The following is a 22,414-nucleotide window of genomic DNA, read 5'->3' on the forward strand; positions in this document are numbered from 1 at the left end:
ATCTGAGAGTATGTTATTACCTGAAAAGATTTTATCTATTCTTTGATATATTGTTCCCCTCCTTACTAAATTTGAACAGTAACAAATTCCTCTGTATGTTTATTGGAGGGTACAGGCAAGTCAATGTGTTGCTCTAAAGTCATTCAGGTCAGTCAGTCAACTGATTGCTGTGTGCCGCAGTTTCATAGTGAAGAAAAGCAGCACTATGTGTTTTAAAAAGGAGAAGAAAACCACCCTCATTGTCATCTCCAGATTGCATAGTGTAGTTGTGGAAGTGAGCAACTCAATGAGGTACCAGGGATGCTGTTTTGCAAGGGAGGAGTTGTAAATCATGTGACTCAGTGATACATTCCGTTCTAGTTGACTACTCTTGACAATATCTGGAAGAGAAAGACACAGAAACACGTTAGTGTCTTGCACTGGATTGATACTTTACAAGTTACAGAAGTTTCCCTTCAGATTATTTTTGAGGCCACCAACTTTATTTACATCTGCCGGTTTTGCAACTGAAAAGATGTAATCCTTGAGAACAACCTTAAATGCAAGGTGGAAATATCCACAGCTTCTTTTGCAGTTGTGCAAGATACAAAAATATTTTCTTAAACTACGAGAGGGATGTTTTATTTATTTTTTTTTTGTGGTAGGATTTGAATAGATACACCCAAATCTACCTTAGCAGTTAACAATAGCAAAATTTCTCTCCTTGAATTCTGGCATGAATGATTAATTAGCTGTACCAAAATTAGGTAGAGAATTGCAGAATAATTTAAGTTGGAAAAGACCTTCAAGGTCATTGAGTCCAACTTTTGACTTATCTGCACCTTCTCAACTAGACCATGGTACTAAGCACCATGTCCAGTCATTTCTTGAACACTTCCAGGGATCATGACTCTACCACCTCCCTGGGCAGTCCATTTTAATTACCTGAACCATCTGACAGATGGAATAAATGGTGCAAACTGTTTCTCAGTTGTGAAGTGAGATAATCTAAAGTTTCTCTTGCAGTATGTGAAAAATAAAGTAATACAGAAAGGAAGGCAGCCGAGCTTCTGACTCTGATGGGTAGAAGGGGTGGCTCCTACCGGCATGAGGGTATTGGTAGCATTGCTCTGCCTGCTCCTGGCCATTGGGTGTTCATGTGTGGTGATGAGCATTCAGTACAACTCTTTCAGGAGAACCCCTCTGTGACTCTTTATCCTCACATGCTTTAATGACTTGCAGACCAACAGTTTAGGATAGAGAGTTTTAAGTCTGTAATAGGGTATTTATAACTGAGGCAGGTGCAAATGTGTGTCAAAAAGTCAATAGAAAGTGCTACGGCAAAGGCAAGAATATCCTCACCTGTGTAGGCTGTTCTTAAGCTTTATTAAGTTTATTAACTCTCCTCAAGACTGTGGAGAAGTGTTTGTGTTTGATGTGAGGCAACTTCTCACGTTTCACAGTCAGAGGCAAAATATGGATGCAGCAGTGTTTGAGTATATGTGGACTTTTTCAGTTTTTGTGAGTAGTGGACTATTTTAATTAATAGAACTTCTTTTTTTTTTCATTGACTGATTGCTTATGACCACTGCCATGGAATCTGAACGTAAAAAAAAAAATCTGAAGAGTTTTTTTTCAGTCAGTTATTTTGGAGAAAAGTGAGTACTGGTAAGACGAGTACTGGTCGATCTCCAAGGTAGCACCTCGGCCTCCATCGGGAGAAAGGCCAAAAGGGAGGTTTTGAAATAATGTATGTATGAGGTTTTTAAATCTTGTCCTTACTGTAGTTTTTCACTGCATTTTCTGGTCTGATGGAACATAATTTAGATATTTGCTCAAAAATGTTCGTACAGATACCTGAATTAATGCTGGTGAGATGCACTTCTCACTGAAGCATTATTAGCCCAAAAGCATTTTAAAAGGCAACTTTTAGAAGAAAACCTTAGTAAAAACATTGTGGAGGAGATAACTCCTGGTGCTGGTGTTATCACATCATTCAAATTGCAGTTGTCAACCCTAATGAATGGTGGTGATGCTGATTTGAGCATGTTGCTTATATGACATGCAAAAGCTTTGGGAGATAAGGAATCCCTGCTGCTATCATTTATAATTAAAGTGTCCATCACTTTTCTCTGAAAAACTGCATGTCAAATAAATAATTAAAGCTCTGATTCTGATATACTTAGTTGAAAATGAGACTTCTGAAAACAGTCCAAATGCAGTAAATGGACTTTTTTCAAAGTAAGGTTTCAAGATAAATGATAGTGTTAGAATCTCAGTCAAAGCCAGTTCTTGTTTGTTGAGCCAGGATATTATTCTATTTTGTGTGCTTTAAAATCTAATCCATGGACATCTGAAACTTCCTGCTTACAAACACTGACTGATGTTGTCTAACATTGTATCTTTTAAGTACAGTAGAAACGGATAATAAAATTAATGGCTAGCTAACTGTTCCCTGCTTTTTCAAACAGCCAAAGATAAGTTGTTTGTCTGATGGTTTGTATGGTATGAAGCTTTATAAAGCATTATGGTACCTAAGGAGATTATTTTATTGCAAATATGTCTATTTTGTAGAGGATTTTTCTTTGATTCACTGAATTGATATTTAAAAGAATGGTTATGCTAAAATGATGTTTCTTTTCATAACCAGAAAAATCATCAAAAAGGTTTGAGGGCAATTTTTTTGAAATACAAATTATTTCTCCTACTTCCATTGTGTTCCAGTAATAACCTTGCTGCCATAATATTTGAAATAACTTGCATATTGTAGATATTTGCATACTGTAGATATGCAAGTCCCCCACAGTGTTGGCAGGGAGAATTTCAGTTGATTTGGTACCTTAAAATTAACCTTTTACTACCGCATGCGTATGTTTGTCATTTATCCCCTTTTTCTCAGGTGCAAAGAGGGCTACCAAGGAGTCCGCTGTGACCAATTTTTGCCGAAAACCGACTCAATCTTGTCAGATCCAAGTACGTCAAATGTTTTTCTTATATTTTTAATCCATGCTAGAGGCTGTTCTTGCCATGTGAGATGACCCTTTGCCTGTAGTCAGCAAGACCATGCTCTGGACCACTGCAGCTGTGTGGAAAGAATGGTGTTGCTTTTGTTGATATGATGAAACCACATCATTCAGTCTCTGTTCTTATAAAACATATGATGCTCCAGTAGGGCAACCCATCAGGGAACCTGATTCCTTATGATGTGGAATAATACTGTCGCTGCCAAAACATTTGTGTTTCTCTACTGTTGACTCAAGAACAAATAAAATTCTGTAATATGAAAAGAAAACAAGTGTAGGCTGCAAAGTGATTCCTTCAAAAGAAAATACATTCCTGTTTTCTGGCACTGCAGAGATTATAATCTCCTTGGAAATACTTTATATCAGTTTGCCCAAAACTCAATTATTTTTCACTTTGAGGAGTGAATTTGCTGTGTATTTGCAGAATAAAGGTGTACTTTCAGGTAATGATGTGGAGGCAAAATAACTTTCTATTACACTGATCAATATGTGTCAGAATAACATCTGCATATATCTTACTCCACTGTTGCCCTTTCTAAATTGTATTCATTAGTAAAACTGTCAAAAATATTCAAGATTAATTTTTTAAAAGTGAATCTATTTACGAAGTAATGGTTTTTATCTTAAGTTTTTAAATGAGGAGACATACAGCAAAGGGTCATATCAAATATTTTGGTTTTGTTTTTATATCTGGAAGCTGTAATGTATTAAGTCTTCTTGTTTTCAGTGCTCTTTAAAATTTGATTTGTTTTCTTTGTGTTTTTTAAATGCTTGAGTTCTTGTGCTTTCTGTTTATTTTCTTGTTCTTTTCCATGTGAAAACCTGTTGCCAAAGGCACCTGTTGTTCTGTAGTTCTCTGTGTTGTATAGCTCCCATTATAGTTTGCTTTGTGTTTAGTTTAGTTTTTCCTTTTGCTTGACCTTTAATGATAAAGTGCAAAGCTTAAAGTGAATAGGCAGATTTTACCTCTGCCAAGTTTTATGTGCATGTGTCAGTATTAGAAGCTGAGTATTTGTCAGGGGAAAAGGTAGTTTGCTAAAAGTGTGAGAAAGAACTATTGGTTAACAATAGGACAGGGTGGTACCTGTTTGACTTGGTTTTCATAGGGGGTTCTGGCTTTACTCTCTCAAAAGCAGAGCTGAAATCCTTATAGATACAATACAAAGCCCAGAAAAGGCTCCCAGATTAAGCTGCATCTAACAAAATCAAAAGCCCCACAGTACTTACCTCCTGCAGACAGTTTTGTTGTTTCTTTGCAGCATTGTGTTGGTTGCACAGACTTGCTTCTCTTTACTTAGGAGATACTTACTCTGGTTGGGTTCTGACTGTAGTGTTTCCACAGCATTGTTCAGTCATGCTCTTTGAACCCTCTGACAATAAAAGCTGTTTGGTTTTGTGGGTTTTTTTCTTTTATTGAGGTTTTCTTTCAAAATTATATTATTTAGGGTATGTAAGAACAGGGGACTTTGGTTTGACATTGCAGTAGATCCACTGGACACACCTATGGGCCAAGAGGAGCCCTTCTTTCAATATAAATGAAGAATTTTAACATAAGTTAGGTACTTTTTCAGTCAGTTTTGAAATTTAACTTACATTCAAAAAAGGAAAAGTTCATGTTCAGGTACATTTCTGTGTGTTGGCATAATGTGATATATCTCTGTGTATGTGTGTGCATATGCACTTGTTCTAAGCATGCCAAGCCTGAAAGGGAGGTTGCAACTGGACAGTGACAATATTTTGTTCATGAGTTGAATCAGTAATGTATTTATCTTCCTTCTGGAGAGGAAATAAAATTAATACCATGCTGATAATTAGCACTCAGTGGCAGAAATGATTGCTGTTTGCATAACCTGAGGAGTGTAAAAGGTATTTGATGCAGTAGTGAAGCACAGTATGATCATCTCCAAAGGTTTTGGGGTTGTTTTGCAAAAACTTAGTTTTGTTGTTGAAAGTATGTTTGGATTAGGAAGAGAACTGCTGAAGGGTGAGTTTGGAGGTGGCTTCAGAGAGAAGCAATTTTTAAAGTGCAGGACTTAATTTCCAAAAGCCGAACACTGAGAGGGGGACTCTGGTGCCTGGGCTGCATGTAGCCAGCACTGATGGATGTCAGTCAAGCTTTAAGAAACAAGTCCAGCTCATCTGTTTGATGGGATTGCTGAGGGTATTTCTGGTAGTTAATGTGCCGCTACTGATGCGTCTGCTAACATTTAGCTTATTTGAAGCTTGCATGCATGAAATAATGAAACAATATTTTTATCTTACCTTGCCTGTGATAGCACAGGTTGCATTTTCAGAACATACTCTTGTCATTACATAAGAAGTGAATCTGGACCACAGTCACTTGGAAAATAACAACAATATTGTTATAAAATAGTTAATTATTTACATTTGCCAGAGTATTTTGGTTCTTCGTTGCGTGTTTTGGGTTTTTTTAATAGCATTTTAAAACAAACCAAAGTTGTTCAGCATAGATAATATCTGTGTATTATTTGCATAGAGACAAATAATGCATTATGGCTCTGCAATATTTTTAACACCAGCTTCTTACCTAATTTTAGATGTATATTTAGACAGGTCTTGCCTTTACATCACAGATTTGAATACAAATTTTATAATACTTAGTATGGATTAACGCATGCTAGATCATGTACTTGTCATTTAATTAAACTAATTGGTTAAGGTATTTAAGATTCTGTTTTCAGGAAGCGTCCTGAAACTACCTGATGGTGTTTCAGAGTTCCTGAATTGGCATCCGTGGCTTCTTGCAGTCAGATCTGTCACGTGCTACCTTCCTTCAGCTCAAAGTTAGGATTAAGGTCCTAAGAAAAAAAAAATGTACAACGTGCATAGAACAACATCCAGACACTCCAAGCACAGGCCTTGCAACTCAACTTTCAAGCATCATTGCTGTTAACAGCTTCCACCTCCCTTAATACTTCCACTCTTAGCAAGGTTTTCTGGATATAAGAGAAATATATTTTTTTTTAAAATCAAAACATGAGTGGTTTAAGAAGTTTGTTCATCTTGGAATATGAGAGAAACCTGCCTAAACAATGAGAGCCACAAACACATGGTAACCTAACAAAATTAATAAGGAAAAGGCTACATGGCAACGCAACCCATGTTCACAGTCACTGTCAAGAGAAGGGAATCTGTTAGCCATGCTACTGGTGTGCAGGACAAATCCCTGAACTCTCTCAGTCACCTTCTCTGTTGTCTATGGATGAAATAATAATGGAACAGAAAGAACAGAAATAGCAGTTGCATGCTGGAAGGAAAGGACAGGAATATATTTGGAATGTTGCTTCAGCTTTCCTCATTTGTGCTAACTTCTCTATAAATACAGCTAATGGCAGTGATAAACACATTTTCAACATTATAAGTAACATTATAATATTACTTTAGGTACAAATAATTTTTCAGGCATGTGTAGTCCTGTGTGTATCTGTAGGGTTGAGAGCTTATATACAACATAAATTGTACAAATGTACTCATGTACTGTCCTTTATAGTGTTCTGGAGTAGACCTGCCTGGCCCAACGAGTCTTGAAAGGTAAGCTGTATGTAGGCTGCAGATACTTCTTTCAATCAGTTTTTGTACTGAGACAAAGTGTAATTTTTAAAGCTTTGACTGTACTGTGTGGGTATTCCAAAGAGATGAACAAGGCATTGAAAATGGATTTGTCAGATTCTCTCATTTTATCAAATTGCTGAACTCTGCTTTCCAGTATTTTGTCCTTAACTTAGCATTAAAAGAAACTTTCCTATGTAAAATTTGTATTTCATTTTTATTATGTTCAGTATTAATTTTCTATTTGCCATATTAACATTGAAGTTGTCCCATTTGACTCAGAAGCTTAGGTAAAAAGGGATCCTCTATCAAATATTGGGAATGTTATTCAATCCTTTCTTAAAAGAAATGCAATATTTTCTGGAAGAAGAAAAATATGATGGAAAGCTTATAGGGCAGTAGGCCATGCTCCTGCTGTTGCAGTTGACCCCATCATGTAATTCCTTCAGGAAGCTAATCATACTTCATTTGTAAGCTGCATGTAATCAGTGTGAACTAGCCACTACAAAAGGGGGTTGTTTATCATCTCTGCTCTGAGGATTTCGAGACTTTTCAGCTTCCACATAAACCAGATGTCCAAATTTGTCAATTATGTTCTTTGTTAAAATGCTTCGTTTCTACATTGATTTATTTTTTCTCTTGGTTTCCATGATGTTGTGCTTTATGTCTCTTAAAAGGGCCTTCACAAATGTCAAAAGTCTTGTTCCAATGGAGTTATCTGTCGCCTGTGGTCTGATAATCCTTTATTACCCTGTGACAGCAGGGCACACATCACGTTTCTCTTTGAATCTCATTGAAGAGAAACCTGCAAATGTCATGTCTGCAATCTGTGGTTGCTCATTCTTAGATTACCTCTTTCTGTAGCAAAGGGTGAAAGCCTTCTGAAAGGCTGGTACTGTAAATATGTAAAAAATCTCCAGATATTTCCCAAAGGAAAAAAAATGTTTGGTTTTTTTTTTCAAAAAGACCTGCACTCATCCCCTAAAAAAAAACAAACCCTCAACAAACCTAACCTTTTTAAACTATTTTTATTTTATTTTTCATTCCCCCCATCAAGTTTTGTATAGGTGAGATCCTAGGATAATGAAGTGGAAAGAGAAGTCTAGAGATCTCTGGATAAATCAGGAGGTTCAGCTTACTGCTCTAGCAGAGCTGGTTTGAACTCTATGCCAGCTACACTGGACAGCACAAAGGTGTTATGCAAAGGGACTTATTGAATAGAGGATAAAGAGCATCACAATGGTAAAATACCTGTAGAATTTGTTTTCAAATAATTTGAATACATAGCATGAAATTTCTGTGTCCCTCACTGATGATTGATTTTCTAAGTCCTGAGTATTTTTTTTGTCAACTTTACTAAAGCTTTCTGAATTTGTCAACATTACTCTTGAATTTGTTTTTTCCTCCTTTTTTGTTTTCTAGAAGGCATAGGAGAGAATAAAATTTGGCTCTTGGAAAGTCTTTGAAGGTGGCCTGTAGATAGCAGCACTTAAGAGTGGAAGAGACTACACAGAGATGGATGTCCGAGTTTTTTGGATGAAAAGTCCTTCTAAAACATACATTTAACATGGGACTTGTTTAATCCCCGAGAGAACTTTTGAAATCTAGATATAAATCTGAATTTTGTGGCTTAACTTTGTCTTAAAAATAAAAGGTTTTAAGCCCTCCTGCCTTAATCTGTTCAAGACTTTTGTATTCAGAAAAAGCATATGGAGAGAGCAGTTGCAGACAGAGCTTCTTTTGTAGTGACTGTCATTTTATGCTGTCTTATCAAACTAATGGCAGAGTGCCACATGACCTGTGTGTTCATGGAGGCAAAATTATTAAAGTTGCTCTAGAATATTAGACTTTCATAAAAATTAAATAATCCAAAGTTGAGATTGCCTTTAAAAGATGTGGTGACTATGGTCAAGGGAATTCCCTGAAAATGACAAGTCAGTATGAGATCTGTTAGCCTCTATCAAGTGAAAATGACATTTCTCTTAACTACAGTCTCTTTATAAGGATCTCTAATCAGCGTTCCTCCAGTTCAAATGCATCACAAATCAATCTAGATTAGTCATGATGCATTAAAGATTGAAAGGAAGGAGTTGACTTAATAAAAATATTAATAAAGGAGAAAAGCAGCACAGCCCTTCCAGAAGTTTTAATGAGTTTAACTACAGGTGAGAAAAGATGTATCAAATGAGAGACAGGCTTGGGAATATAAAACCTCAGCAAGGTAAAATAAGAAAGAAAATATATCCCTGGGGTAATGAGGGACATGTTTTCTGTCCTCTTTGATAAAGTATTTAGAGACCTCAGGATAGCATCTGTCAAAGATGATGTGTTTTCAAATTTGAGTTGTGGTGAGGCTGTAACATTTTTCATTGTGTCAATAGTATGAAACTTCTTGTTTTGGTGGTGGTGATTTTACTTTGTTTTTCCTTTTTTGTTTTCTTTATTTAAAATAGGAACTTAAGCTTTATTCCTGCAGAACTGGAACAAAATGCTCAAAACCAGAAGTCCAACTTTTACAAAGCATTACTAAAAGTGTTTGCCTGTGATAACTGGAAGTGGGAATGTATTTGTTGTCAGAACATATGGAAACATTAAAGCTCAAGAGAGATTAATTGAAATCACAAATTTCCCACTAATGCAGTAAGCAAAGAAAATCATTATCAGTTTTGATAATATGGTTTCTTACAATCCTGAAAGCAAAACTTATTAATAGGAAACAACTAGTCATATTTATTTCTATAGGAAGTTAACAATGACTTGTGGAGAATGTGCCTTATAGATATTATGATTTTTTTTCTAATTTATTTTTTCTCAGTACTGCAAAATAGATTTTGAAAGTCACAAGAGTATTAGTAATACTCATGTTTCTAATGAGGGAGAAACTATTTTAAATTAATTCTAGGATTGTAAGTTTGTGTTATTTTTCTCAACCCAAAAGGGCAACAACAAAACATCCACTAGCATGCAAGCTCTTTCCAAATTTCTTTCATTACTTTTGTATGCAATAACAGGTGTTTTTTTCCCTACTTTCACTGGATTACTGGCCCTTCTAGAAAAAAAGCCAGCAATGGGTTTGCACAAGTGCTCCCTACACCTCCTGGCATTCCTTTTGGAAAAATCAATAAGGGGATTACAATTTATTTCCATTAATATTTTTGCTTTAAATGAAATGTAAGCCTTTATTAAGTACATACACACACACACACACACACACACACACACACACATATATATATCTTTATTTAGGATTAAACTAAAATAACATTGAAAGAAAAAGGCATATAGGTTTATTTGGAAAATAGAAAAAATGCCGTCTGAATTTGAGCAAAATCCTTTTATTAGTTTTAAAGGATCATCAGTTCCTTATTTTTCCCTGTTCAACCTTTCACCTAGATGACAAGAATGTGTTGGCATCTGATTACTCAACACTGTTTTATTTATAAAACTTTTCATTTGAAGTATTCAGTTGCCGTGGCTCTTAGACCACAGGTGGTCTTTTGGAATTCAGGTTTTGAAAACTGTATCACTGTAGAAGTTCTTAGAAGCTGGAATCAGGCAGATGCAGTATCTTTCATGGCAAGGGAAAAAACCACTCTAACCTCAAAATTACTTGTTTCCTTCTTCAAAAATTGCTTGTATGTGGAAGGATAATACTGAAGTGGAAAATTTCTTTTATTTGGTCTCAGCATAAATCCCAAGGAAGAAAGAAAATGCAGATATCTAGCAATGCAAATCCCAGTCAACAAGGAGTTTTCATCAGCATATCCTTTTGTAAGCCATAGTTGCAGGAACTCAAGAAGGAAGTTAAATTCACCTTATGCAGGAGTTTGAAGGCTGCCTTTCCAAACTACCATTCCTCTGTGAAATTTAGGACTTGCAACTAGTCAAGGAATTTGTAGGGCTTTTGTGTAGTGATTTTTGCACATGTATTTTAAGGCAGTTGGCCATATGATGGCAGAAACACTCAGCTCTGTAGCAGATGGCTGGGAGTGGAGGTTATGGGCTTACGTAAGAGCTGGGCTGTGAGCCGCCCTCCCACTGGCACTGCCACGGGCACTGGGCACACCTCAGGGCCCAAGTGAGAGGCGGCGCAGCGCTTCCAATAAACAAGCACCTTCGGAAGTGATGAGCCTCGGAAACAGCAAATTCTCCTTTCCCTTCTTCTTACAAACACAAACATTATGATTTCTTAAATCTGCTGTTGGCCATTCCATGTCTGGAAAGCTGAAAGTATAAATACAGCTTTGAAGTATATGTTCTGTGACACTCTGGAAGCATCTAAGTTAGGCTGTTGCCCCAAGTAACTAACTTTTCTGACTTGTATACTCTTCATACTGATATGCTATGGTTGGTGTCAATCTCCCACTGTTTTTTGGAAGGACTTCCCTGATTTTGCCTGGATGGACAAGGTGCAGTCAATCACTTGACTTGTCAGATCACATTTGCAGACCTTCTAAGAGGAAAATTTAGCAGTGCAACAGCTATAGTTCTTTGTGCTGAAGGAGAATACTATAAGCAAAGATGGGTCATCATGAGATGACATGTAGGAAAATTGCATAGAACATGACAGTAATTTAGCTGAAAAGCACCCATTTTGTTGACTTCTTGTCTTTGTAAATTAGCTACTTCATTTATCCAAAGAAAATTTCGCTTTAACAATACTATTTCACTTTATATCATACTTTTGATGTTAAATGCTTCATGATTGATTGAGATGGTACAGGTTTCACAAAGATGTCATAGCCTGTTGCAGGTGCTAGTAAGAAGACATGGGGGAAAAAAATGGATTTCTCCTATTGGCGGCTAATCTTAGGTCTTTGATTGTATCTGTCTGCATTAAATTTAAGTCTGAAGTGGATGTTTTGCCATATTCTATGAGTGGTTTTGCATTAAAATGATTCTAGTTAAAAATGCAATAGTATGTGTGCAAGTAAATCGTGGAGTGTGATCTGTCCTGTCCATAGTATAGTTATATGACTGCAAATAATATACATCAGGAAGACAAATTCTGTACTGTTTCTTAGAGGCACAAAGCTCAGTCCAACACACACTGTCTTGAGAGTAAAAACATAACAAGGCTCATACATGAGAGTTAAAATTTCCTCCAGGAGGACTTCTGCTGAGTGTGCCAATCATCTTCCTAAAACTAGTATTTTGTGAGAGGCTCTGTGCTCTAAGCTGATCTTCACTCTTTGCATCAAGTCCATAGTCTGCTACAAGGATGGTTATTATGGCAGTTATTGTTGTTAGACTTTTCACATGGAGCTTCTACCAGTGTTGATTCAGCTAATTTGAAAAATCTCTGCTTATTAAGGAGAACCTGGAAGAAGTGTATCATTCAGAATTAATGTAGTAAATCTCTCTGTTGTTGTGAAGACCAAATGCTTTGAGGTGTTGTGTGTGTATCCACACATTCCTAGGAGAACGGCAGTCACTGAAAACATTAAGGGTCAGCATTACTATGAGTTTGATTAGCACATCAAAGTAATTATCTTTTTTCTAAGATTAAAAATAGTACTGAGACTCCTGAAGGTATTTTTGGGCTCGTTGCTTAGGCCTAACATTGCACTTACATTTGGCAACTGGGATTAGCCATTTCTGGTTAAAACTTTACTGTGCAAACCCAGCAATTTTTGAAACTATTATTCTCTGGATCAGAAAGATCAAGTGGTAAAATCCTGGTCTCACTGGAGGTAGTAAATGTTTTGTTAATGAATCATTGAAGGTTACATTGTCCTCTCATGACTTTCATGCCATGTGTGACTACTATTTTGCTGGAGATTTTTGTATTGACCATTGGAGAGTTGAATTTGCCAGCCATGAGCATATGCACTCATTTTGTTCAGTGATAAATTTGATCATGGAAAGAGTTTCTTCAAGACAAACCAGATTAGTGTTGTCCCAGGAGCAAACCAAAGAACAGATTGTAACAGACAGTTCTTGATGAGGCTGTTTATATTGGAAGGACTGGATTCACTTCCAGCCTTTTCAGGGAGCACTCTGCTCCCAGAGCTCCTGGCTCTTTGCTCTCATTGCAGGTATTAGTTTGCTGTAGAGAAAAAGTCCCAATTATTTGCTGCCATGAAGAGTTGCAGGTTAACAAAGGGCCTGGGAAATAGAAAGTTTCTCTTCTGAATTGTGTACACAACCTGCGTAACAGGTTTGACAATCAAGATCTGAATGATCCTATGAAGAAAATGGAACTGAAACATGTAACATAGAATGTTATAGCCATCCTCCGCCTGTGGTTATCCGTTTCCTCTTTGCAAGAAATTCCGCTCTTTGATCTTGTTTCTGTCTTTCCCAACCATTTTAACCTCTCAGCTATCATCAAGAGGAAAAGATTTGAGTGTACCACGTATTCTAAGATACCAGTTCTTATTTTTTTTTTGCCCTTCAGCATCCTCATTGTATTTCTGCTAGTGAGTCCTCAAGCTCTGCTCATCTCTGCTACCCCTCAGTATTTGCCAAGTGCTTCTGCTGTGATTCCTTCCCACATTATCAGTGTGTGGCCTTTACTTCCTCTTGGAAACCAAGGTTTGAGTCCTCTGTTTCCCATCTTCCAGATGAATACCTCAGTCACAAATTGCTTTTTCACAGCCTGTCTGGTCTGTCTTATTTAGGCTTCCCTTTCTTCCTTATGTATAATTTTTACTTTTGTCCCATAATGAATAAAAAATATAATTTGCAGTTTAATTTAGTATCCAAAATATTCTTTAAATATTTACAGTGAACAGATGTCCATATTTAATTTGTTTCCAAAGGAGTTGTCTCCAATTATCTCTGAAGATACAGAGACACGTTGATACCTGATGCTTATATGGAGAAAATATCCACTGTGTGGGCTGTTTGTGAAAGGCAGCATCTAAATTTAACCTGGATTTTTGCTTTGTTTTAATAAAACTGAATTTCTCTTGAAAAAAAGAAAAAGTTACATTTTCAATACAGAAGCTTTTTCTGTGCCTCAGCAGTGATTTTTTGGGAAAACTTTTTCAGGTTCAGAAGAAAATGGTTCTGATGTGATACAGGAAAAGAGGCCCAGAATTAGCAGACAACAGAATATTTGTCCTTAACGGGTTAAGCACTTTGACTACAAGAAGGATGTGAAGCTGCTGGAGTGTGTCCAGAGAAGGGCAACAAAGCTGGTAAAGGATCTGGAGCACAAGTCTGATGAGGATTGGCTGAGGGAACTGGGACTGTTTAGTCTGGAGAAAGGAGAGCTCAGCAGAGACCTTATGCTCTCTTGCAATTCCCTGAAAGAAGGTTGTAGCTAGATGGGGATTGATCTCTTCCCCCAGGCAGCAAGTGACAATGGCCTCAAGTTGCAACAGGGGAGGTTTAGGCTGGATATTAGGAAAAATTTCTGCAACAGAAGGGTTGTGAATCATTGGGGTAGTCTCTCCAGGGAAGTGATGGAGTCACCATCCCCAAAGGATGTAGACGTGGCACTTGGGAACGTGTTTTAGGAGCAGACTTAACAGTACTGGGTAATGGTTGGACTTGATGATCTTAAAGGTCTTTTCCAAACTAAATGATTTTATGATTTTGTAATTCCAAGGAGCAATGTTACTACATTTGTTTGTAATGAGAAAGATAACAAGTTCAGCCCAGTTGGGGTAGTGATAAGGACACATTCTTAAAGTGTCAACAGCTATAAGAGGTGTTGCTAAATATAAAGATTGTGACCTATTTCAGTTGGTTCTTGTTTTATGAGTTTTCTGTGCCTTAGAGGGTACATTCGGAATAACCTACTTCTCCCTGTAGGACTTCTCCTTTCCTCAACCCTGCATCAGTCAGAAACCTCCTACCAGGGTTGTTGTGAAAGAAGCATAAGCTCTACCTGATTTTTTATACTACTTTGCAGATGTATGAATTAAGATAACCTTAACTTCCCCATGTAGTTAATGGGGAAGATGTACTTTCCTGCTCCATCAGGGGCTAATTAGAATATGGCAAATTAAGCAAAAGCCAAATTTAGATGTTATAGAGTGATATGTAGAGAATATTAGCTCTTCTGACTATTTAGGAAGCTTCAACAAGACAACCTGAGGAAGACTCAGAGTCATAGATGCTCAATGTCTGTCTGCTTCTTATCAGAGGGAATTTATTCAGTATCTGCTGGGGCAGATTTGCACTGAGAGCAGAGACATCAACCCTACTATGCTGGCAAAACATCACATATCTTGAGGGGCTCAGCTGAGCTTGGTGACTTAGGAACATCATGAAGCTGACTGCTGGAATGCAGCACATGTGAAGGTGAAAATATATTTTTAATTCCCCCCCCTCCCCCATTAACAACATTACCATAAGAGGAAAAAAATATATATAATATATATATAATTTAAATTATATATATATATAATTTAAACAGGAAAAAAAAAGGCAGTGAGTGGTTTTGTGGTGGTTGTTTTGAGGCTTTAGAGTGTACTATGTAATCAGTTTTTACCCGAGTGAACAGACTTGTTAAAATGAATTTCAAATGAGCCTTTGCTTGCCCAGAATAAGACCTGGGAAGTCTTCTCTGAGTATCAACTGCATATTTTTCACTGAAACATTTCCTATGTTTTGCTTAATGAAAACGAGTCAGTTTTAGGGCGGAAATCTAAAGCCTACTCTCTGCATGTGCTGAAAACCATTTAAAGTTGATTGTTACAGGTGAATTTGAATAAGTTTGTCATAAGGGATAGGAAGGGCACATTGAAAATGTAGGGTATGTACCTTCTGTCCCGACTGCTAAGGGCTCTCACCTTTTCTTTGTAGCCAGTTCCTGGTTACAATATAGTACTCTCCTTAACCCATAGTCTAGGAAGAAAAATATGAATGTAATTCACATCTCTCATATCCTTCAGTGCCTACAGATATTGAAGTGGACAATAGTTTGGAGAACAGGGTGGCTGGCTAAACCCATAACAGATGGCCTGTGTCTGAGTGGAAGAAAAAGCAGCAGCAAAGGAAACAATATTGCAAAGTGCAACAGAAAAGTTTAAAAAGTAATAAAAGTAGCTTGTGTTCTATGCATTAACTAGGAAATCCTTCAGGAGGAGGGAGTTTGGAAAAATAGGAGATAAGAGAAAGAATTAATATTACTGCCTAAGTACATCCTATTTATTCGTTATGCAAAATCCCTTATCAGCAGAATGTATGTGGTAACAGAAGATAAACATTTAAACAGTACATTGTTGGCTAAAAAAAGACAAAACCAAATCAGGGAATATACAAAAAAAGTACTACATTTTCAGATGAGTTTTATGGGGGTTTAATTGTGGAGCAGTCAGGGTAGGAGGCCAGGAGGAGCAGATGGAAAGTCATTCTCAGTGTGATGGATGTGAACAAACTTGGCATTCAGGTCTGCAGAGCCCTGTCTGCTATTGCTGCCTTGGGCTCATGGTCAGGATCTGGCCCCGGGGTCAGACAAATTGCTGAAGAGGGACTTTGGGATGTTCTGAAAGATTGCTGAGTGTCTTAAATTGCTGGCTGTAAAAAGATAGAAGTGAAAGAAAAATTAGAAGAGACACAGCTCCTTTGATCAATGTAGTAGGAATTTTAATCCTTAGGTGTTAACCATAGGGTGCCCTGATTTATATTCGCTCATTGTTGGTGCATGTTAAACTCAAAACGCCACTTTCTGCCAGAGTTGTTGATGAGAGCTGTGTTCAGACAAGGCTGGCTTTTGGTAAACGTTAACAGTCAGTAATTCAATTCAGAGCTCTCCTCTATACCATTATTTTTATTTCATTTGTTTTGGTTGATAAAGACTGAAAAGGAACTGCATGAAGTTGTCAGGTTTGGAGTGGAATTGCTATGGTTCTTTATTTTAGTCTTTTTTTCTTTGTGAAAAAGGTTATACACAGAGCTGTTTTCATTTGTACAGAGTGTGCTATTTACACTGCAAAAATTAGATGTCACAGTCAGTGGAGTGCCTGGGAAGCAGCAGTGCCCAGTACAACAGTGACTGTGTAGATGAAGTGTGGATATTTTGTGTGCAAAGTGAGGTATGCTGAGATCCTGACATTGATACATACCTTTTTTTGTCTTGTTAGACAAGCTGGTTGATATGGTTGCTCCTTTTTTATTGATAGCAATGCAGAATAATGACTATTCTTTTCTGCTTCAAAACATGTTGTCTTAAAAAACAAATTTCTATAGTATGCTTTGGTCAAAGAGGAAAGTACTACATTATCCATGTCAGTTCTGTGAAATGCATAATGTATTTCTCTGAAGAAGAAGCTGGGCTGACTAAAGAATTTCATTTTGGTTTACATTTATCTGTAAACTCGGATCAGTTGTCCAGCAATTTGATTGACTGATGCAGCTTCTGTTTGATATACATCCAAATGTACTCATTTATTTTGCACTCCTGTTATTATTCATAAATCTCTCAAGCTTTAGGTGGTTGCAGCTGCACTATTTTAATGTAAAACAATGCAGCTGCTGTGTAAGAATGCAAAATCACATACACATAAGAAAAAAAGTAAAGAAAAAGTGCAGAATTATTAGGGGAATTTTGGCACCTGTGGACATTTAGTAATATTTGAGCTCCTATATGTCTTAAGTAATATTCTGAAATTATACCTAAGCTGTGTGAAAATTAACTCCTTAATGCCTCCGAAACACCTGGGAATGAATTAATGGTTGCTGTAAATTTTGTTTGCAGTTTTAGGGCTTGGATGCTTTTTCTTTTGAGTCACAAATGGTATTTTTAGTGTGTGGCTTGGTTTGGTTATCTTGGTGGTGGATATGATATTTGAGAACAAGCCTTTGACTGGATAGCTGGTAATGGGTAGAAAGTAAGATGAAAACTACTCAGTGAGGTGGCAGCTCTTTGTATCTGATTCCCTTCCCAGCATCTGGTTGTCACAAGAAAGAACAGTTACTGGAAGGCCTTATAGATATATGCAGGGTTGTGGAGATATAGTCGACCCCAAAACCTATACAGAATTTTCCTGTAATCTGTCCTTAAATTTCATTTGTAGTGACTTTTCCTGAGTGTGAATCTTGCAACTGTGACAGAGCAGAGCTCAAACAACCTTTTTAAAGGGTGCCATTAGGTCTGAGGAGTAACAAGTTTTCAGTAGTCTTACAGAAATGTGTTATAGATAGCAAACTGATACCCCAGTGTTTGGTGTACAAGCCTCTTTCCACTGAGTTGGGGAAATTGTTCTGTTGTATTACCAAATAACCATTATTGTTAGTTTTCAAAAAACAAAAGCAGCCTTTATCAACCCTGAAACTGGTTAAAAGCCAGAGAGAATCTTAGGACCACCAGTGCAGAGCAGGGAAGAGGCAGAGAGATAGAAGAATGTCAGCTAAGGAACCATGTATACCTGTTTGTTTGGGTGGATGGGTTTTGTTTTATAAGATCAAGTTACATAATGTGGTTTGTCTGATTGTACTTCTTCCCAAGGACATCTGCATTGTGAGCAGACAGTTTTATAGGACTACCACTGGGCAGCTCATCCTCTTTGCAGGTATGAAATTGAATCAGTGAGTTCTAAGGTTTAGTGGCAACGTAGCTCAGGCCACTAAGTGATGGGAATGCTGAAGCTCTAGAGTGCAGACAAATTTTAAAAATGTGCTTGCCCTGGGCACTTCTAACCCTTCTTTTTTTAGCAGTAAGTACACTGAGTGTAGACTTTTTCTGTCTTTAAACTCACCTTTTCAAAAATAAATTAAATTTTGTGTATGGTACATAGGCATTTATTACTTTACACCCTTAATCTAAGCAAAAACGCTTTTCTCTTTTTTCAGTTAATTAATCCAGTTATTTTCACAAACTTACTCTAACCTAACTTAGCTTTGTAATATGTAAGAAACTATAAACAGTAGCTTCTGCTTAAAAGTAAGATTTGAATTTTCCTATTTCTCAGCTTGTTTCTTGAGTTCTTGAAAGTTGTGTTGTCACGGGGGTAAAGTTTTTTGTTCCGCTTGTATTTCATGAAAGAAAAAAAAAAATCTGAGAGAGTGAATCCTAGAGCTGAAATTTTTGGAGACACGCTCAGTAGAATTGGTAAGACCTAGCCACATTTTATATATTAAATTTTGGCTCTTGACTCAGTGTTTTGCTGCCTTCACTGATGTCCTGCACAGAGGTAGGAACTTGATCTACAAACAAAATGTGATATTTTTTCCCATTCATAACATAGCCTTTATATTACTGGAATAGCAGAAAGGGAATGGAAGTAAGTGTGTTTCCCCTGTCTAGAAATTCTTCTTTCATGAGACTTCTTTGCTATCAAACCCATCGTGGCAACTTCTTTTTGGCCATCTTCAAAAGCAGGCAATCTGTAAAATGAATTTGTATCTTTCATATGGCAGAACAACTCCCAGACTTTTTCTAGTTTACGTATACCAGGGAAATTAGGAGACTGAGAAATAGGTACAGTAGAGAAGATGAGACCCATCAGTGTATAAACATAATGGTAACTATTGCTGTGAAGCACTTGGATATGGAGTGTCCTGTATCTTAGATACTTATTAACTTCTTGTTAATTGCCATTGGCAGTGCATTTAAATTACTATGCCAGTCTGCCTATATTATATGAGATTTAATCTAACAATTTCTGATTTGACTGATTAATTTTGTGCTGCATCTATATTTTATGATGTGTTAATTTGCTCACGACAAATTTATTTGATATGGAGCTGTATGACTTTCCGGGATCATTTCTGCAGTGCACTGTGTGCTGTGGTTGAGGGAGGAAATGCCCAAGCAAATTTGAAAATATGTAGGTCAGGTTGAGGAAGCAGTTCAATTGCAGCAGTACAACACCACAAAAGCCAATTAAATTGCCTGCTTCTATAAATACTGCTCTGCCTGCCCCTCTCCCTAAAGAAGAAAAACAATTTTGTCCATCTTCAACCCAGTAACTCTCACAGGCCCTTTTTCAATGTAATTTACATTCACAGCTCAGTTTTTTTCACCGCCTGTCCTTATTGCATTATTCTGATCTGGTTCAAGTGGGTGACAAATCTAACAACAAAAACATAAAGTTCAAGGTCAAAAAGAATGTTTGGCCCATGAGAATATCTTCAAAAGTAAATAAAGAATAAATCCATAGGGTAATGAATCTATAGAACTTATATCACCATAAAATGTCTTCAGGAAAAGAACTGGGTTGCTGTCTTCTATAAAGTTCTCTGTTACTGCATTAGACTTCCCTAATGAGCTTTTTTTCATTATTGGCTAATTAAGCAAAGTGATGTGTTCACTTATTGCCCTTATGCTCTCAAAGCTTCTTTTAGTATCTGTATTCAACATGCCCTTTAGAAAAGGCATTTGCTCATTCTTCTAGTCTTCCATGTAAGTCTCCATTCTGCGTCATCAGATGAAATAAAGACTTTTTGTCTCTTGCATATAATAATATTAGTTATGACCCAGGGGCTTAGCCAGAACTGAAGATTCTGTGAAATTAGCAGTTAGGAAAACAAGCTGGTAATAAGCAAATATATTTGATGCAGTTATGGTTGCAAAAGACTGAGCAAATTTGCTTGTGTGAACAGGACACATTAAACAGAAGGAAGTTCACAACTGCAGCCCTAATGCCACTTGAGAGTTGCTTTTTGTTACCATTTTTCCCGAAGCCCATACTCAGTCATATCAATCGCACTCCTCCCTTAAGTGAAAAAACAAATAAAGTACTTTCCTAACCTATATGTCTGCCTTTTTCTCATGTGCCTTTTATCTGAGGCTAAAATAGAAAAATTAATCTAGCCCTTTTAAAGAAACAAACTATTAACATCACTGAATCTTAAAGCTGTGTTCTCAGATGGGCAAAATATCCCCCATTTCTAAATGTCTGTGTCACTGCTGATAGATTTCCTTAATTCACTTTCCACAGCTGTAGCAAATTGCTATTTTTTTTTGTAACACATACTTTATGCTTGTAAATGCTCTTGAAAAATCACTGAGAGCTCTATGGAAACTGCTATTGTAATAATTGTAAACAGTATTATAAAATTATGCTGTCATGCTGTATTTTTCAATTAAACACCTAACATTTTTGTATGGATTTAAAAATCTATATAGTAAATTGGAGAGAATGGGTCCTTGACATTTCTATTAAAAGGCAAATTATATTCCTTCATGGCATAACTTGAGAAAAAAAATAGAAGCAGTCAGGCTCTTTTTCTGAGATGAAAATGCACCAAAATACACAATTTAACAGTAAAGTGCAATCCAAGAAACTACAAAGATTTTTACCTTTCCATCACAGTCACAAAAGCATCTTTTCCAGTTACATTAAACACTACCTGAAAGTGAAGAACCAGCACGTACAAATGGGATGCACTTTATCTGCTTGTACTGGCACTTTCTGCTATTTCTTGCTGACTGCCTTCTGGTTTTCCTTTTAGCATTCCAAGTAAGAGTGGGACAGTGTCTGACAAGGCAAGGCACAAGGTGTGGTGTCCATTTTCTTGTTTAGCTCATTTGCTGTTTCACATTGATTATGCAAAGGTGTGAGTTTGTGGCAGTGGAGAGGATCCTGACACTGAAACTTTTGCAGACACTTAAAATGCCACCACCACGTTTCTCTTGGTGGCATATGTAAAAACATGGGAAGTCACATTCCAGCGTGGAGGTTTTTATACAAAGATAAACAGGAAGGGAAGGAGCACTGAGGGAGAACAGAGCCTGAGCAATCTGAGCCTCAATCCCAGATTTTTCATATGAATTCATTATACGACACTGGAACAATTTGGAGTTATAAATATTTCAATGTGGAAATGTTTTATTGCCTGTCATCTTATGCACAGTGCATGCTGGCATCTCTAAGTTTTGTTACTCTGGGTTTGTAATTTTTGAGCAGCAGTACAAATACTGCATTAAGAAAACGTTCATAAACAGTGTAAGTGTTTTGGTTTGGTTTACTTGGTTATTTTGCCCTGCAGTGTGTTTAATTTTGTTAAAAACAGCCTAATGGACTGTAAGAAAATGAAAATATGCAATTGCATAGCAGCTAATCAGACTCCATCAGAGTGACACTGCAACTCAAGCACTCTGGGACTTGTATGCCTTTTGTCTAATGGCACTTGTCATACCTGTCTGTCTTCAGATGCTTATACTGGAGATTAATATATGACTCTACCACTGTATGAGATTACCTGCCAGATATAAGGTTCATGGTGCAGGTCTCAATTCATATTAATTCTTCAACAAGCATTTCTTCAGGTACTGCAACAGTTGGTAGGCAAATATTTAAAAACTCCTATGTAATTAATCTGCATGTATTTAAACTTGCTTAAATGGCATACTAAAAGGAAGAGAGAAGTCAACAAGACATCAGAATTTCTATTTTAAGTTGTCCAAACAATCTAAACAGCAGTTGCAAAAATAATAAACAATTTTTTTTTGTTATAACGGTCTTGTGCAGCAATGTTTAGCACCAACACAAGACACAGGGAAAAGCAACAGCATATGATGATATTTCTTATATGATTATATGTATACATAACCTGTAATTATCACAACATGGTTTTGTAAAAGTTGCTTTTAGAAATGCAATCTTAAAACCCTTGTCTTAAATTTCATATTCCTTTCTAAAACCAAGGTAGTTTTTATTCTAAAAATTGTTTCTCAGTGCAAAACTTGATTATGGAAGAGAGTTAGATTTCGAACTGTTTTGATTTATTTTATCTGTAAATTGTCATGTAAATATGATGGGAAGGCATTTTTTCTATTAAATTCTCTCCAGTTTATAATTCTAGATAAAATCCAGTTAGTGGGGCAGAAATTTCCTTCACAGGCCAAAAAGAATTAAGGAAAATCTCCGTATTCATTCTGACACTTTTGTCAGAGCTGGACTGGCAATGGATCGACCAGTCATGCCAGCCAGCACAGTCCA

General features: G+C 36.8%; 1 protein-coding gene across 1 annotated transcript in view; it reads left to right on the forward strand.

The window, feature by feature from the left end:
* Window positions 1-22,414, forward strand: part of NRG3 (neuregulin 3) — a 345,753-nt gene that overhangs the window by 237,992 nt on the left and 85,347 nt on the right. Inside the window, exon 3 of the mRNA XM_071563791.1 lies at window positions 2,879-2,952. Coding sequence (XP_071419892.1) covers window positions 2,879-2,952 — 74 coding nt within the window. The remainder of the gene's footprint in view (window positions 1-2,878; window positions 2,953-22,414) is intronic.

This window comes from Pithys albifrons, chromosome 9 (assembly GCF_047495875.1).
Source record: "Pithys albifrons albifrons isolate INPA30051 chromosome 9, PitAlb_v1, whole genome shotgun sequence".
NCBI lineage: Eukaryota > Metazoa > Chordata > Aves > Passeriformes > Thamnophilidae > Pithys > Pithys albifrons.